Source organism: Protopterus annectens, chromosome 2.part1 (assembly GCF_019279795.1).
Source record: "Protopterus annectens isolate FY-2018-M chromosome 2.part1, PAN1.0, whole genome shotgun sequence".
Taxonomy (NCBI): domain Eukaryota; kingdom Metazoa; phylum Chordata; order Ceratodontiformes; family Protopteridae; genus Protopterus; species Protopterus annectens.
In genome coordinates this window covers 1,150,082,032-1,150,101,165 of record NC_056729.1, presented here as the reverse complement: position 1 = coordinate 1,150,101,165, position 19,134 = coordinate 1,150,082,032, and the positions used below count along the sequence as shown (strand labels likewise).

At 40.4% G+C, this 19,134-nt stretch overlaps 1 protein-coding gene across 1 annotated transcript in view; it reads left to right on the top strand.

Moving 5' to 3' along the window:
* Positions 1-19,134, top strand: part of SLC35F6 (solute carrier family 35 member F6) — an 802,941-nt gene that overhangs the window by 742,067 nt on the left and 41,740 nt on the right. Inside the window, exon 5 of the mRNA XM_044062685.1 lies at positions 2,522-2,632. Within this exon, the coding sequence (XP_043918620.1) occupies positions 2,522-2,632 (111 nt within the window). The remainder of the gene's footprint in view (positions 1-2,521; positions 2,633-19,134) is intronic.

Below are 19,134 nucleotides of genomic sequence, written 5' to 3'. Positions count from 1 at the left end.
AGTGCAGTTCTGAGCCTTTGATTCATATCCCTCACAGGTGTGCTATCAGAATGGCAGCCTTAACCTTCATATCACCTCCATCTGCTACATCTATCCTCCTAAGAATGAAGTTTGCCAATAGAACTTGTTTCCGTCTCTTCTAGAGTCTCATCCCATCATAGTCTGGGTCTGTGCTCTAGAAGATTCCAGCATCCTTTATGGTCACTACTTTTGGTGCATTCTGAGATGGACTAGTTTGTACACCTCAACAAGCTGTAGCAGTTTCAGTGCTACATTTAATCTTCACACCCAGTACCTCGGCAATTTGCCTTCAGTGGATAACAAGCTTCAAATCAGTGCCATTCTTATACCCATGCCACCTATCGATTGAAAATAAACAATTATCTCTTAAAGTGCACCAATTACATGATTAAATAAGTCTAACCAACCCCTAATGTTTATAAATATAAACTATTAATAACATTTGATGCTTAAATACATTTTTCTTTAAATTAAATATTATTCATTAAATTTTGTATTTTAATTTTCTTAAAACTCATAAAATTGCATTTCATTATTATTCCACCTGAATGACCACCCCTAAGGCTCTTACACATTTTTTCAGACCTTTTTATCTTGAAGTCAAATTGACCTCAAGATTCAACCCTGTAGAATGCTATGTACTAAAATACAAAGTCATCTAGCTTTCTAACTTTAATAACTTGCTAACTAGATCACCCCCTCTATGCAACATAGGCTGACCTAACACTCTGAAAAAAAGTGTTTCATCAGAGCCCCCCATGTGCTATGGAAAAATGTTCAACAACAGGACTGTTCATGTTACTATTACTGATATCCCCCAAATGTTCTGACACCCTGATTTTAACCTTCCTTTTCATTTGTCCAATATACAATTTAGGATTTTTGCAATCACATCCCAAAATGTATACTGCACCACATGACATACAACTGAACTGATATCTGGAAACAAATTTCCTCCCATTAATAAAAGTTCCAGATAAGTTCCTAACTCTTCTACACACTGTGCAGTATCCACATGGAAAAGTGCCTGCTTGCTGTCTCTCATTATAAATGCCAAATCCACCTGACAAAAGTTCTTTTAAATTTGAATATCTCCCATATATCTTTTTTTTTTCATTTACAGCATCTCCTTCCATGCATCCCCCCACACCTGATTAATTCCCTTCCAGTTGAAGAATTCAGTCGAACAAGTTGTAATATGTCAGATGTTAATTTAAAGGGTGAATATCTGCAGGTAGCAACAAGGAAGTTGTTGAAATAGGGGTTATAGTAAGGAAGTGTTAGAGCTGGCAAAACATAAGGTTAATGGAAGGTGATTGTGTAGGAAAAATGAACAGAACAATAACTTCAATAACTATAATAGCTATCATAGGACGATTGGGAGGAATGAAGAGGCGGATGATGTAAATGAGAAAAAGATACAGTATCTATTATGTGTCCAAATACCCTCCTTCTTTGGACATCATGAGAAAGTTAGTTGCGAATAGCTGGCATTTGGTGTATATGGATGAACCGGTGGGTCAGTTATTTCTCAGATATGTGAAATTTACGTATGGGAGATATTCAAATTTAAAGTAACTTTTTTCGGTGGAGTTGGCATTTATAATGAGCAACAGCAAGCAGGCACTTTTCCATGTGGATACAGCACAATGTGTAGAAGAGTTAGGAACTTAATTCACTGATTTTGTTTATTATTATTTTTTTATTAATTTAACTGGGTAAGCCCACTAAATACAAATGTCTCTTTAAATGGGCATACCAGAGCATTAGCTGTCTGGTTAGTTGACTTGCCCAGAATCACACAGTTCAGGCTGAAACACATAACTACGGAAACAAATATAAAGCTCATTATCAGCTCCCTGTTTGAATCCTCTGCCCTAATTGACAGATAGAAAATATAATGACACATCTCATAATCAATATTCCTAACGAAAATTTGTTTTATTTTGTATCTGTATTTCACATCAGATAAATATGTCTACTGACTTCATAACAGGTACTTATGACTTTATTATTTGACATTGTCACAAAGTTACCTTAGTCTCCCACAGTGTTGAAGTTTGGTCATTTTTTGATGTTCTACCTTTGTGTAGCAAAGGGCAATTAATTGTGAATGCAGGCCCTCTGAATTTTTACATTTGGTTTAATATGAAGATGCTGTACCTTTACATTGTTTCAACGCCTTTAGAGCAAACAAGATATGTTACATGTGAATAAATACAACAAAAAGAAATATGTAAAAAGGCTTTATTTGTACCAAACACTTGGTAATCAGGTTCAAAAACTCTTTTAAAGGGTTCTTGCTGGTTGCATTGACCCTTATATAGATTATAACATTTGGGTCAAATATGTATTAACTGTGTGACATTGTTACCTATTAAGCTGCATACTTAACATCCCTCAGTAACTAGTCTGTTGCTGGATCATTCATGGTATGTGGGAAAACAGAAATGGATACAAGGTCATGTTGTTCTGACTTTTCCCCATTTTATCCTCACAGGGGACCTGCTAATTATCATTGCTCAGATCATTGTCGCAATTCAGATGGTGCTGGAAGAGAAGTTTGTTTACAAACATGATGTACATCCACTTCGAGCTGTTGGAACAGAGGGTATGCATTTTTATTGAATCTCTTTCTCTGGGAATAACCTTTTTGTTCATAGGTTCATAGGTTGGTACTAGGCCATCAGCCCTAGGGCCTATGCAAGCCTAGCCATAACAATTCCCTGGATATTTCTTCCCACAGTATTTACTTCCCTGGACCCCTGTCTAGCAGGGCGACTGACATGATCCCCGGGGTGAATTTCCTATCTCCCATCCAGTCGTCAAGGTTCCTTTTGGTTTCAATAAAACTGAAAATTTAGCAGAAAAAAATAGATGGTAGCACAAATTTTACTTAGAATATAATTAATTCAGCCATACAAAATAATATCTTCTGAAAAATACAGTAAAGGCAGATGATTATCTTTCTTACTCTAAATGTTAAGTCCAAATTGTACATTCACTTACAGTTTTGCTAAGTAAAGCAGCTTGCCTTTTGCAGTTTGTATAAGTAGCAAGTATATGCTCTTAAAACAACACAGTTGGCATTACCATGTGTTTGAATGTTTCTTTTATTAGTTATTTCCTTTATTTCTACAAACTTTTCTTTTTTTGTCTTTTTAATGCAGTTTAGATCTAATGTCACAAGATGTTAATCTCAGACATAATTTGAACAAGCTCTGTAATTTATATAGAGTATTTCTCATTAGCCCTCTCACTTTTTTAAAACTCTAAGTATAAAAGATTGGTCTTCTATTATGTGCATATTACTAATCTCAAAGCAATAATGGCATTCCCAAGGATTCATTATGAGCCTTGGGGCAGGCTATTCAGTTTGCAGCAAAAAGGCCCTGTTTCTATGAGACAGTATTTTGTGATTCAGAGACAGATAAGCCACAATGAGGAAATACCTCATTATGGGCTAAAATGCATGTCAGTGAATTGTATTGAGTACCATGAAGGGCAGATCAGCAGTTTCTGTAGTAGTTAACATTGTTGTTGTTGCATTGGGAAAACAGAGGCATCCCCCCTCATTCACTCTCCCATGAACAATATACACATTGAACCACACACACACACACACACACACACACACACACACACACACACACACACACACACACACACACCATAATCCCCATACCTGTCTTGTGTGAACATCCCTGATATCTCATTTCCCTGCACTCAGAAATCACAGAAGATTGCGATTTCACATTTAATGCAAAACATTAGTGTCTCTCATGTCTTTCCCTGCTAAGTACTTCCTAGTGAATATTGTTCCGCTGTACCCATACTGTTAAAGTGCCATTAAGGCAGGAGAGAATTATACCTATGTCTAGTAGTCCCTCCCATCCATCCCCATACTGTTAAAGTACCTTAAAGGCATGATATATAAGAATTATCCCTGGTGTCCAGTGGTACCCCCACTCTTGCCCATTCCCATCCCCATTCTGTCTAATTTCTGCACAGACATGACTTTTAACAGTGATCCCTCAAGGCTAGTAGTTGCCCCCCCCCATGTTGCAGGCTCTGCTTGTTAGTCTATGGGCATGTGGAAGTATGACAGCCACTCTGACTCACAAGTGCACACACACACACACACACACACACACACACACACACACACACACACACACAGATGCATGCACACACACACACACACACACACACACACACACACACACACACACACACACACACACATTCATTACACACACTCACACATATGCACATATGTGAAACATCCCTCTTTCCACTTGATAGCATTCACTCACACACTCACCCATTTATCCACATACACACACACACACACACACACACACACACACACACACACACATCTTCCATAACTTCTTACTACACCCCTACTGCTATCTCCCAGGCAGAGACACACTCACTCATACACTCAGACATTCAGCCCCTCACATGCTGTCACGCATACACCTCCTAACCGAACCTTACCACTAAACTCCCCAGTACTTATTTCTACCATAATGCATGAACACAGACAAAAGGCAATGTTCGCTACAGTGACATGAAAAGAGCAGCTATGTTGATCTACATGGTCAAGTAGTGTGTAGATGCTTTCAGGGAGACAATTCTGGGGAGAACACATGGCTAATTAGCATATTCCTCTCACCCAGACTCCCTCATTATCATGCAACATAACCGTGGAGACAGCCTGACACAGTGCTCATTGTCTTCATGCAAAAGCACCATGTTATGGTTGTCTGTGAATGGCAAGAGGTTACAGCAAGATGCACATCTGGTGTATACTTCGCAGTAGCCTTTATAACTCCAGTCGATTATGTGAGTGGTTTACATATTACAGTAATATTTTATTGATGGGACCATGCAACATTCTGGTTTGCATGTGTAGTAATTTTGTGCTCCTAACACACCACAGTTGACAACTGCAATTTTTGTTTCACTGTATTTTTCTTTCTTGTATTTTATTGCAGTGAAAGAACTAATATACTATTCCACTAGAAAATGCATCATTTCAGGGATAATTTCAAAAAGCCATGACATTTATTCAATGCTTTAGTTAATGCTCCTCTGATTTGCTTTTTAGCATTCTGAACGTAAAAGGTTCCTCTTCCATTACATATAGTAATAATGTCAAGGTTACAATGACATTGTGTGTAAGAGCTACATATTGCAGGCATGTTTTATTGCTGGGAACATATAACATTTTGGCTTGTTTCCAGAAATCTGACAGTGTAACACAAGGTCAATGACAAACTACTCAAAGGATACTTTATAGCAAATTCAGTATCCAACCGCAGCATATGAGATGTGTTATGCCTCTGAAGTACATGATCATCTTCCATTAATTGCAACAAAGAAAATCTCTATTTATGTGGCACTGCATATTTTAGCTTCTCCTTATAGTGCTGCTATGTCTGTATCAAAGACTACAATGACACATTTAAGAGTCTGCTGTACAGATTAAATGGCCAAGGGGACATGAGCGTCCTCATTATAACTGCACAAATAATAGTAACAATTCTGCAGCACCTGCTTTGAACAAAGATACAAGAAATGTGTTATTTATTTTTTTTTTTTGAGTTCAGGAAAGAAGCATTTTATGATTTTTATCTACGTGGAAATGTGAATAACTTGTAACATTGTGCCACAGTTGATGATCAGGTTCCGCATTGTACCCAACCATTACCGTACTGGTGGACGAAGACTGAACTCTCGAGCTAGGAAATCATTGTCAGCAATAATGATCTTTTCAGAGGAATTTCTCCCTTCTTCTTCTTGGTGTGACCACGGAGTTAGCATATATACGTTCAGGTAGTATGGAGGCTTGCCACGCACATCAAAGGGTGCAGATGGTTTTGCCTTTCCTGCACAAAACACTTAAAAAAGTGTTTTTTGGACTTTTTAAGCGAATGCAGATCAGGGACTCCATTCCTCAGTGCATTCATTTTCAACCACGTACATTGGAAGCATATAAAACACTGCCCAAACTGCATTTCTTAAGAACATTCATTCAACTTTTTTATTTAGAACACAGTGTACAAGATAAAACAAAATGATTTAAAAATGTTAACTCTTACTGTTTTTAGTTCATGCCAGCACTGTAATAGTCTGACCATGTGCAGATATGCTGTAATATCTTAAAAGAGAAATCCATAATGTTTCTTATTCCTAATGGTAGGAATAGCATTGTGTGTCAGATGTAATTCTTTATTATTTGTTAACCAGAAATGTATGCAGGCTGAAAGCAAACATTTTAGTCATGACCTTGGTCAAACATTAAACAACTCAGAAGTGGTTTACAGCAGCAAAGTTGCAAAGTAGATATTGAATGCAGGAACAAATCATGTAGTCATTTGCAAAAACAAATCAGTGTTAATGTACAAAGTGCAAATTATACTCACACACACAATGAATTACATGAATACCTGGAGTTGGTGCACAAATGAAAACATAACATTCAAATTCAGTAAAGAAATGACAATAGTCATACTGATGGATAAAGTATATTTAAATAATTTTCATAAAAAGTGCTCCTACAAATAATACTTAAATGTGGCTCCAAATATATTTGAATACTGATGTGTAGGTTTATAAAACTATATAGTGGTTATTACCTGGCCCCCCTAAAGCAAACTTCTGCAACATTTCACAGCTAAGGAGCCATATAATTGATAATCCCAGCAATGGTCTTCCACACCCACAGAAACTGTAGTTTATTGCCAGTTTGGGCAGTTTTTCCATCTCTTTCAACTTTCTGGTCAAAAAGCCCACATTTGCGCTTGTTTCCTGCCTTTCCTGTAACTAGTCTAGTCCAGATACAGATTTGCTCTATTCAGGACTGTTTGTAAGCTTCTGAGTGGTGTCAAACTCTGCTCTTCAATTTCTCCCTTAGGTCTGATAGTTCTCCCCTCTCCTGCACTTTTACTAGCTTATTAGTCCAGCACATTACCAGACTTCTTGTAGCAATAATTGTAGCACACAAAAGTGCTACCAACACTAAATGTTCTACAAGAAAACAGCTCCAGTAGTTATTATTAATGTCCACCCCTCCAGGCATGTCTAAAGGTCAGTTCCCTGTGCTTTCTCCAATTAACCTGGTGAACTTGGGCATCCTGAGGCAATGTTGCAACTGCCTCATGTACATCAACAACCCTCTCCTCTTACCTCCCACCACTCAGACTTGCAAGAGATGCACTTATATATCCAAAGTGGAAGCCACGCACTCTCCAGCCAAGACTGGAATAGCTGGTCAAGAGGAGAAGGTAAACACTTGCACCACACCACATGGAACACATAGCCCTCCAGAACACACACCAGCACTGCCTTCACATAAAAACACAAGCCACACACCCACCTTCATGGAGGCTCGCAATAAATATCTACCCATACAGCAGAGACCTCCAAGGGAGAAACATACACGACCACCACAACACAACACTAATCATAAGACACATAAGTGTCCTAAATAGTGTGCCACTCAACCAAAACCCCTAAGGCAAAACAGCTTTCCCAATACACTAGTCATAAGTGGCTCGATAGTGAGGCACACTGATGTCCCACTCACTAGGCTGAATAAGGAGAAAGTAAACGTCAGTTGCCTGTCGGGTGCCAGGATCCACCACATAACGCACTCACTCAGGTCCCTCAACAACAGGTACAAATATGACTCTGTCATTGTACATGTGGGTGTGAATGACCTGAGACATACCTCCCTGGACTACATGAAAAGAGACATGGAGGAGCTCTTGGATTATGTAACCCAGGCGGGTATGACCCTAGCCCTGAGCAGCATCCTACCATCACCTAGAATGATACCCCAGTACAAGCAGAAAATGATTGATTTCAACAATTGGCTAAGTTTCTGCTGTCATTCTAAGAGGATCCAGTATCTGTCTGCCTGGGATGACATGATTGACAGACCTCAATGCTTTGCAAGAAATGCCCTGCATCTGTCACCCCTGGGCTTCCAGATACTGGCCAAGGTTCTTGCCACCCCTATAGTGCCTTTTTTAGGTGGTGTTCCAAAGACCAAATTATGACCGTAACAGTTACAAACAAATGCAATCTGAGGGTCATGCTGCTCAACACTAGAAGTCTAAATCTCAAAATGCAATCACTCGAAGCACTCCTTAAAATGGAGAACATCAACATTTGAGCTGTAACAGAGACCTGGTTCAAGGCAGCACTCCTGCACTACCTCTCTATTACTCATTCCACACCTTTCGGCCCCAGAACTTGGACCGAAGCTACAAAGGTGCTGGTGTTTCCATATTCATAAAGGATGTGCATACCTCCAGACTGGTAGCCCAACATAATGCATGAGAGATACTTCATGTGCAGCTAACATTGGGTAAGACAGCAATTCAGGTCGTAGCCTGCTACAGGTCCCCAACCATGTCCCAAGACTCACACTCCATGTTCCTAAGCACCCTGGAGAATATTAGGGTCCAACCTAACACTCTCATACAGAGCGACTTCAACTACCCCTCCATTAACTGGGAAAACTACTCATGTACCAATACACTTGCCCAACGTTTGCTTGAATTTATTAATTCCAGTGCCCTGGATCAGCTTGTTCTTACTCCCACTAAAGGTAGCAACATCCTTGACCTGGTCATTAATAACATGGGTGACCATTGCTCTACACCAATAGTCAGCTCCTCCCTGGTTAGATCTGACCACAAACTAATCACCTTGGAAATCCACATCCCTAGCACCCTCCCCACCTGCCCACCTACCCCACAAAGGTAACCACCATAACAAATGTCTCCAAAGCTAACTTTGGGCATCTAAAAACAGAGGTGGCTAACTTCACGGCACCCATGCTAATGGACAATAGTTGCATTACCAATGAATCACACATTAATGCACTGTACGAACACGTACACAAATGCATGGATCTCGCCATACCCAATAGAACCAAGATGATCTCCTCCAAAAAAGGGAAGCCAATCTGGTGGTCCTCTGCCATAAACAAACTCTACAATAGAAGGAGAAAACTGATGTGGAATAAGGTAAAGTTGCAAGACTGGAAAAACTCCCTTATCAGCCTCAACAAAAAGTTGAGATCCCTCAACAATTCTTTTAAAGCTAGCTATGAAAAAGAATTTCAGCAGATAGTAAAGACAACCACAAGGCCTTCTATAGTTATGTAAAGAATCTCCAGGGACATACCCAGATTTGCTCTGAGCTACTGCACATTGGTACCTCCTATACCAAGCCAACAGATATTGCCAGTATACTGGCTGATAGATTCAGTGCCAACTTTATCCCCCCCCCCCCAAAGGACCAATCACAATACCAGTAGATTGCCAGGCACCCAGTATGATTGCTGCACAGGTTAAAACAGCACTGTCCAAGGCCAAGACTGCAGCTTCTATGGCACCTGACAATATCCCTGGCTGTGTTTTATATGAACTACAGGGTGAACTGGCATCTCACCTGTGTGCCCTGTTCAATCACAGTCTCACCTCAGGCTTTGTCCCTAGCGCATGGGCACTGCCACAGTCATCCCTCTCCACAAAGGAAGAGAGACTACAGACCCTGCGAACTATCGCCCCATTAGCCTAATAAGTCAGATATGCAAAGCTATGGAATGAATCATCATGGCCCTAATAAACAAGGATTTAGGGAATCTCCAAACTCTGGATCCCACACAGTTTGGTTTTGTGAAGGGTAGATCATGCCTGCTCAACTTGGTCGACTTCTTTGAGTCAGACACCAGAGCTGTGGATGAAGGTAAGGTGCTTCATACAGCCTACTTTGATCTTGCCAAGGCCTTTGATATCATTCCCCACTCAGGAATCATAGAAAAACTCACTAAGCTAGGCATCTACCCCTATATTACTAGGTGGGTTGCAAACTGGCTCACACATAGAACCCATAGTGTGAAAGTAGCTGACTCCAAGCTGACCAGTAACAAGTGGAGTCCCACAAGGTTCGGTCCTGAGTCCTCTCCTGTTTGGTATCTACTTCTCTGAAGTCCAGGCCAACACAAAGGGACTCTGGCTGACAAAGTTTGCAGACGATTGCAAGTTGGGAGCTATTATTAATTCCTCAAGTGATCTTGACATCCTACAGAAAGGCCTCACTGAGACCAACAACTGGTGTCAGAACCATGGCCTTAAATTCAATGCCAAAAAATGTGTTGTCATTCCCTTTGGGAAGAATCCAGTTCCCATGAATTACTACATCGATGGTAGTCCACTGAACACAGAAGGCATTATAAGAGATCTGGGAACACAGGTTGACGGCAACCTCTCTTTTGACCACCACATTGCCACTGTAGTCAGAAAGTCCTTCTATGTGGTACATCTCATTACTAAGGGTTTCGCATCCTGGAAGAAAGAGGTCATTGTCTCACTCTACTCTTCCCTCATTAGGTCACTCATTGAGTACCATTTAGGGTGTACCTCACTAAACACCTGCAACAACTGGAGAGGCCACAAAAGTACCTCACAAAGAGGATCCTAGGCCTGTAAAAGTAACTGACTCCAAATCCAGCTCCAGACAAGTGACAATTAGAGTACCTCAGGGTTCAGTCCTGGGACCTCTCTTGTTTGGCATCTACTTCTCTGAAGTACAGGCCAACACTAAGGGACTCTGGCTAACAAAGTTTGCAGATGACTGCAAACTGGGAGCTATTATTGAATCCCCAAAAGATGTGGGTACTCTACAAAAGGGCCTTACAGAAACAGATGCTTGGTGCCAGAGCCATAGACTCAGACTCAATGCCAAGAAATGTATAGTTATCTCCTCTGGGAAAAAAACATGTACTCGTGAATTACCACATAGGTGGCAGTACACTAAACACCGAAAGTGTGATAAGAGACTTAGGGACACAGGTGGACAGTGGTCTCACCTTCAATAACCACATCGCCACAGCAGTCAGGAAATCCTTCTATGTGGCACACCTCATCACTAAGGGCTTTTCATCCAGAAAAAAGGAGGTCATTGTCCCACTGTACCCATCCCTCATTAGACCCATTATAGAATACAATGCCCCATTTGGTATGTACCTCTCAAGAAATCTGCAACAACTGGAAAGGCTGCAGAAATACCTCACTAAAAGAATCACGGGCCTAAAGCAGATGCCCTATGCTGACCGCCTTAAAAAACTCTGGCTATACTCTGTCACATATCGTCTACTCCGAGGCAATCTCTGCTTAACATACAAGGCCATGTCAAACCCGGAGCTGTTGGACATGCTACACTTAAAGAAATCCCAATCCCTCAGAGCCACACACTCCAGGGATCTAAACCTTGTCATCACAATAAATAAAACATGCTGGAGGGATAGGTTCCTGACCCAGAGACTGTCCAGACTCTTGAATAGACTGCCCATACATGTCAAGCAGAGCACCTCTTTGGCCCTCTTCAAAAGGAACCTTGATGATTGGATGGGAGAAAGGAAATTCACCCCGAGGATCACGTCAGTCACCCTGCTAGACAGGGGTCCAGGGAAGTAAATAGTGTGGGATGAAATAGCCAGGGAATTGTTATGGCTAGGCTTGTATAGGCCCTAGGGCCGATAGCCTAGTACCAACCTATGAACCTATGGAACACTTGCCCTATATGGATAAACTCAAAAAAATTCCAACTGTTCTCTGTCTCATATCGCCTACTTAGAGGCAATCTCTGCTTGACTTGCAAAGCCATGTCTGACCCAGCTCTGTTAGAAATGCTACATCTAAAGAAATCCCAATCCCTCCGCACCACACACTCCAGAGACCTCATCCTCATTACCACAATCAACAGAATGTGCTGGAGGGACAGGTTCATAACCCAGAGACTGCCCATGCTATGGGCCAGACTTCCCATATATGTCAAACAGAGTACCTCACTGGCCCTCTTCAAGAGAACTCTTGATGAGTAGATGGGAAATAGAAAATTCATCCCGGGGATCACTCCAGTGGCTCTACTCAACAGAAGCACTGGGAACAAAGTTCAGGTGGCATGATGCCAGGGTAATCCTATGGGCTAGGCTTGTAAAGGCTCCAGGGCCATTAGCCTAGTACACACATATGAACCTATGAACGATGAACAAGAGTACTGTATGACAGACAGTGTAGTCAAACTTATTACTGGCATGTATAAATTATAAATATTTTCAATACAAATAAACAAACATAAATCATGAGCATTTTAATAAGAATGTTAGGGCTTCCATGCAGTGTACATTTATACAATATATTCACAAACAGTTTAAAGGGAAAGTGATAGGTCATTATATGGTTCAAAAAGAAGATTCTATTGAATAAATAGGTATGGGTGTACTGCTTTCTGTATGCATACAATTTATATAACTGTTACTTCTGTTCTGGAGCACCACATACATGCTACACTGTATGCAGGTGAGTGCTCTGTTTCTTGGCTGCATGTTCACAAAGAGAATTTGTCACTATTCTATAAGAACTACACATCACAGTAATGCTATAGAATCTATGCTATATTATATCACATTCTTGTCCCAAACTGATGTTTTCCTGGTGCTGTAGTTTTCCTGCTTTAAAAGTTGCTTTTGCATATTTATTAAGACCAACTGACATTCATATATCATCTGAAAATGTTTTGACAACCTGCAGTTGTGATTGCAGTTCCTCATTTGATGAGCTATATAGTTTTAAATCATCAACAAAGAGAAGATGAGAAGAGCCAAATTATAGCCATGGCCTAAGCTGTTAAGTAAACAGCTTAATGGGTTAAGGGCAAGGCAGAATAGCAATGGTGACAGAGAGTCACCCTGGAATATCCCCCTTTGAATTTTTATCCCTGGTTTAATAATTTGTCCTTTAGCATGGCTTAATTGCAAAGTGGTCTGCCACTGTTTCATGGTCACTGTAATGCAGTCGATCAGTGTAGAGTGTATCTTATACATTTTTAAGCACTTTTATCCATGAATCTGGGATACTACCAAATGCTATTTTGTAGTCAATCCATACCATACTTAGTTTCTTCCCCTTTTTACAGTTCTCCACTATGACTTTATTTAATAGCAAATGATCCTTCGTTCAATATGACTTTCTTTTATTGTCCTTCTGTTTTACTGCCATAATTGAGTTTTTTCTAAATGACTATAAACTCTGCCTGCATCAATTCCCATGTATAGTTTATATATTGTAGGAAGGCAAGTTGTTGGTCTATAATTTTTGGGGTAGCTTGCAGGTGCACTCATAAGAAGGAGCTTTGTTTTGCCTGTTCTTAGCCAGAGTGGTGTCTTTTTGGGGTGTGCATATAAATAGTTCTTACTCATAGCTAAATCTTCATGATAAGATTTTAATTTTTTTAACCAAAAGTTAGGTACTGTATCTAGGCCTGGGATTTTCCAATTAGAGGCTTTTCTTAACTTTTTTTTCAATCTCTGTGGCTGTTACTTCATCCCATTTCATATCCTGTACCTTTAAACTTATTTTTTCTTTTATTTCTTCTATCCATTTAGCATCTTTGTTATGTTCCACAGGATCTACATAGATACTTCTCCAAAATGTATCTATTTCTTCTTTTTTTTTGGTGGTCTTTCAATTCCTTTTACCTAGTTTCCCAATTCTGTATAAAACTTTTTTGGGTCATCAATAAATTGCTTATGTTGTACTTTTCCTTTATATTTATCTGTGTATCTTCTAAGTTTTTCCGCCTGTGCTGAAATTTTTAGTTTATTTGTGACAGTGCATGATAGATCCTGGCCTGTTCTAATACTGTGCATTGCTTTTATCACATCTGTCTTTCTTAGTATTTTTATTGATTTATTCCTTCTTTTATAGCCTTCTAATAGTGACACTTCTTGTCTTATTTGTTTTATAGTTTTCTCTGTTCAATACTTCCATGATGATATTCAATTTCTTCCCTTCCTTTTCCTCACTACCCTGTGTTCATGTGGTAAAACTTTATCATAGGTAAATTTAGCTGCACAGTAATATATCCTCTTTACTTCTGTTATATCACATGGATCTCTATGAACAGTCCTAACTACTGTGTTCATTTGTTTTATCAGACTTCTGACTTTTTTGGTTTTATTGACATTCTGCAAGTCTATTTCTTTCATTGATCTTAATATATCTATATATGTGTATTAAATCAAGCAACTCTTCTCTTAGCTCATTTTCTTCCAAACTGAGGGTACATCCCTTGTTTTTCATTTCCTGTGGGCATTCTATAGAAAGTTCTATAGCATCTTCCTGTGGCACATTCTCTTCAATTTCATCCTGTGCCATCTGTTGCTTTGTCATATGGGAACTCACTGGCCTATCACTCCTCAACATTGACTGCATCAGAGTTTCCACATTTTTCTGTTCCTTCCCTTGCTGTCTAGCTTTAAGTGAACATTTATACTGGTTTCCTATGGAAGGCTCCAAAATATCATCATATGGCACCTGACCAATTGCTTCCTGTTCTACTGGTTTCCCCTTAATTTGGATATCTACTGCTCTATCCTGTTGTGGTGCTTTCTGAATTAGATTTTCTACACTGAATCCTTCACTTCACAGTTGTTCCATTTATTTATTTAATTTCTCCTTTACTAATCTCCTTCTCTACTTTTCCTCTTTGTCTTCTCATTTTTTATATTGTAAAGTTTTTCATGTCTGGATTCCTTTGCCTGTATTTCAATTCAAATACCTTTGGTGCTGCTCTTTTTCTATTGGTTAGTTTTGCTTTCTCCTTTGCATAAACATTACACCATATTAAATCTCTTTTTGTTTCCCATGTCCAAATTTCTTCTTCAGATGTCTCCTAATCGTCCTGCTTCTCCTGTGGACTCATTCCATCACACTGTGATGTAACCTGTGTTAGACCTTCTACACCAAATCCTTCACTTCACAGGCACTCCATAAGTTCAGTTGCTACTTTTTTTTAACTTCTACTTTACTAATCTTCTTTTCTATATTCCGTATTTGTGATATTATTTTTTTTATTGTGAAATATTCCATATCTGGATGCCTTTGCCTGCATTTCTCTTCAAATATCTTTGGAGCTGCCTTCTTTATATTGATTAATTTGGCTTTCTCCTTTGCATAAATATTGCACCATATAAAATCTCTCTTTCTTTCCCATGTCCATATTTCTTTTTTATACTTTCCAACTATCTCTAGGTTTTGTTGTTTATGTTTTTGCACTTCCTCAGGTGCTTCTTTTTCCAAACAGATCAAAGTTGATTGGCCTGTATACTGTTTTTCACAAATGTGTTGTATTAATGAGCATAAATTTTCATTTGAAGCCTCAGACAGTTTTTCCTGTGGAAGTATTTTTCTTTTCTCTAATTTCTCTCAATAGCTTTGTATATCTTGTGTCTGGAAATTCTGGGCTTTTGTATAACTTGTGTCTTGAAATTTTGGGCTTTCGTATATCTTGTGTTTGGAAATTCTGGGCTGCTGAATCCGCATGCCATTCAGACGGGTAACCTACCGCTCATGGTCCCTCCCCCCTCCCAAGAGGTGCTGACCTGACTCCAATCCAACAAACTAGAAATACAAAGAGAAAACATTTTTAGACAGCATAGAAGTGAAGACTAAGACCTGCATCTTCCAGAAGCATTAATTTCAGACAGGTCACCTACTGCTCGCGGTCACCCCCTCCCAAGAGGTGCTGATCTGACTGCAATCCAACAAACTAGAAATACAAAGAGAAAACCCTACTAGACAGCAAAGAAGAGAAGACTAAGACCTGCATCCCCCAACATACTACATCACTCTCCTTCACCTCCATAACTCATGAACTCTACCCTTCAAACACAACACTCTTATATAAACACAAAGTACTACCTATCCTACCCTCTTCTAATTCACCACACCCTCCACTCCCTAACAAATACTCTTCCTATCTATTCTCAGACTCCCCTTCCACAATAAATTTTATCACACTCATATTAGATCAAATCTCCCTCTCTCTTTCTGGTGACATTCATCCCACCCAGGACCCACCAACACCCCATCCATCTCCTCTCCCCCTCCAGCATCCCCTTGTACCCCCAAGAGCATTTGAATCACCACAATTAATGCCCAAAGTCTTCATAACAAAATTCCTAACTTACATGCTTGGCTTTCCCATACCCAGCCAGACATAGTTGCCATCTCACAAACTAGGCTTAAACCACACTTAAAAAATAATGAAATTCTGCCACCTAACTACCATATGATTTGTAATGATAGATCCAACAAAAAAGGAGGTGGTGTAACCATAATCTACTCTTCCACCTATACAGTTACCCCATACAATACTCCCACTCCAAAATCTGCCAACTCTGAATTAACCATAGCTCTCTTAAAAATCAACAAACACAAATCCATATGCATAGCTGCTCTCTACATCCCTCCAGGTAATAACATCCCAATACTAGAAGACATTCTCTCCTGGTTCTCCTCAAACATTAAAAACGAAACCTTCATCCTAGGCGACGTAAACATTAACTGGTCCACTATTAACTCTCAGTCCCCTACCAAATCAATCAACTTCTTTAACTTCACCCAGATAATTAACTCCCCCACTAGGCCAAACAAAGACAGATCATTGACTGGATCCTAGTGTCTCATGCAAATCTAATATCAACTGCAAGAATCCTTCCTGACCCCCTCATAGGTTCATAGGTGTGTACTAGGCTAATGGCCCTGGGGCCTTTAGAACTCAATCCATAGGATTACCCTGGCATACTACCACCCGATATTAGTTCCCCGTGCCTTTGTCAGGTAGAGCCACTGGTGTTATCCCCAGGGTGAATTTTCTGTTTCCCATCCACTCAAGATTTCTCTTGAAGAGGATCAGCGAGGTGCTCTGATTGAGATGTATGGGAAGTCTGTTCCATAGAATGGGCAGTCTCTGGGTTATGAACGTGTCCCTCCAGCATGTTCTGTTAATTGTGGCAATGAGGTCAAGGTCTCTGGACTATGTGGTGCGGAGAGATTGGGATTTCTTTAGATGTAGCATTTATAACAGAGCTGAGTCAGACATGGCTTTGTAAGTCAAGCAGAGATTGCCTCTAAGTAGGCGATATGAGATAGAGAATAGTTGGTGTTTTTTGAGTCTGTCCATAAAGAACAAGTGTTTAAGGCCTAGGATCCTCTTTGTGAGGTACTTTTGTGGCCTCTCCAGTTGCTGCAGGTGTCTAGTGATGTACATGTCAAATGGAGCATTGTTCTCGATGATTGGTCTAATGAGGGAAGAGTAGAGGGAGACAATGACCTTTTTCTTCCTGGATGCAAAACCCTTAGTAATGACATGTGCCACATAGAAGGATTTTCTGACCACAGTGGCAATGTGGTGATCAAAAGAGAGTTTGCTGTAGATGAAGACACATTTTTTGGCATCGAGCTTAAGGCCATGGTTCTGCCACCAGTCGTTGGTCACAGTGAGGTCATTCTGTAGGATGTCAACATCACTTGGGGAGTTAATAATAGCGCCCAACTTGCAATTGTCTGTGAACTTTGTCAGCCAGAGATCCTTTGTGTAGGCCTGGACTTCAGAGAAGTAGATAGCAAACAGGAGAGGACTCATGACCGAGCCCTGTGGGACTCCACAAGTGACTAATCGGCAGTCTGACTTGGAGTCAGCTACTTTCACACTGTGGATTCTATCTGTGAGCCAGTTTGCAACCCACCTAGTGATATAGGGGTTGATGCCAAGCTTAGTGAGTTTTTCTATGATTCCTGAGTGGGGAATGGTATCAAAAGCCTTGGCCAGATCAAGGTAGGCTGTATGAATCTCCTTGCTTTCAGCCATAGCTCTGGTGACTGACTCAAAGAAGTCGACCAAGTTGAGCAGGCATGATCTACCTGTCACAAAACCAAATTGTGTGAAATCCAGAGTTTGGAGATTCCCTACATCCTTGCTTATTAGGTCCATGATGATGTGTTCCATAGCTTTGCATATCAGACTCGTCAGGCTAATGGGGTGATAGTTCCCAGGGTCTGTAGTCGGTCCTCCTTTGTATAGAGGGATGACTGCAGCAGTGTGCTATTTGGCAGGGACAAAGCCTGAGGTGAGGCTATGATTAAAACAGGGCACACAGGTGAGGTGCCAGTTCACTCTGTAGTTCATGTAGAACACAACCAGGGATATTATCAGGTCCCATAGAAGCTGTATTCTTGGCCTTGGACGGTGCTGTTTTAACCTGTGTAGCAGCAATACTGGTGCCTGGCAATCTACTGGTATTGTGATTGGTCCTCAGGTAAAGTTGACACTGAATCTGTCAGCCAGTATACTGGCAATATATGTTGGCTCATTATAGGAGGTACCATTGTGCAGCAGCTCAGAGCAAATCTGGGTATTGCCATGGAGATTCTTTACATAACTATAGAAGGCCTTGTGGTTTATTATCTGCTGCAATTCTCTTTTCATATCTAGCTTTAGTGGATTTGATGAGGGACCTCAACTTTTTGTTGAGGCAGATAAGGGAGTTTTTCCAGTCTTGGGACTTTACCTTATTCCACATCAGTTTCCTCCTTCTGTTGTAGAGTTTATTTATGGCAGGGGACGACCAGATTGACTTCCTTTTTTTGGAGGAGAGAGAGTGTCTTGGTTCTATTGGGTATGGCGAGATCCATGCATTTGTGTATGTGTTCATACAGTGCAATGGTGTATGATTCTGTAGTAACACAACTATTCTCCATTTGTATGGGTGCCGTGAAGTTAGCCACCTCTGTTTTAGGATCCCAAAGTTAGCTTTGCAGAAGTTTTTCATGGTGGTTACCTTTGCTGGGGGCATGGAAGGGATGCGGATTTCCAAGGTGATTAGTTTGTGGTCAGATCTAACCAGGGAAGAGCTGACTATTGGTGTAGAGCAATGGTCACCCATGTTAGTAATGTCCAGGTCAAAGATGTTGCTACCTCTAGTGGGGGTAAGAACGAGCTTGTCCAGGGCATTGGAATTAATGAACTCCAGGAAATGTTGGGCAAGTGTATTGGTACATGAGTAGTTTACCCAGTTAATGGAGGGGTAGTTGAAGTCACCTAGTAAGAGAGTTTTAGTTTGGACCCTAATATTCTCCAGGGTGCTTAGGAACATGGAGTGTGAGTCTTGGGACATGGTTGGGGACCTATAGCAGGCTATGACCTGAATTGCTGTCTTTCCTAATGTTAGCTGCACCTGAAGTA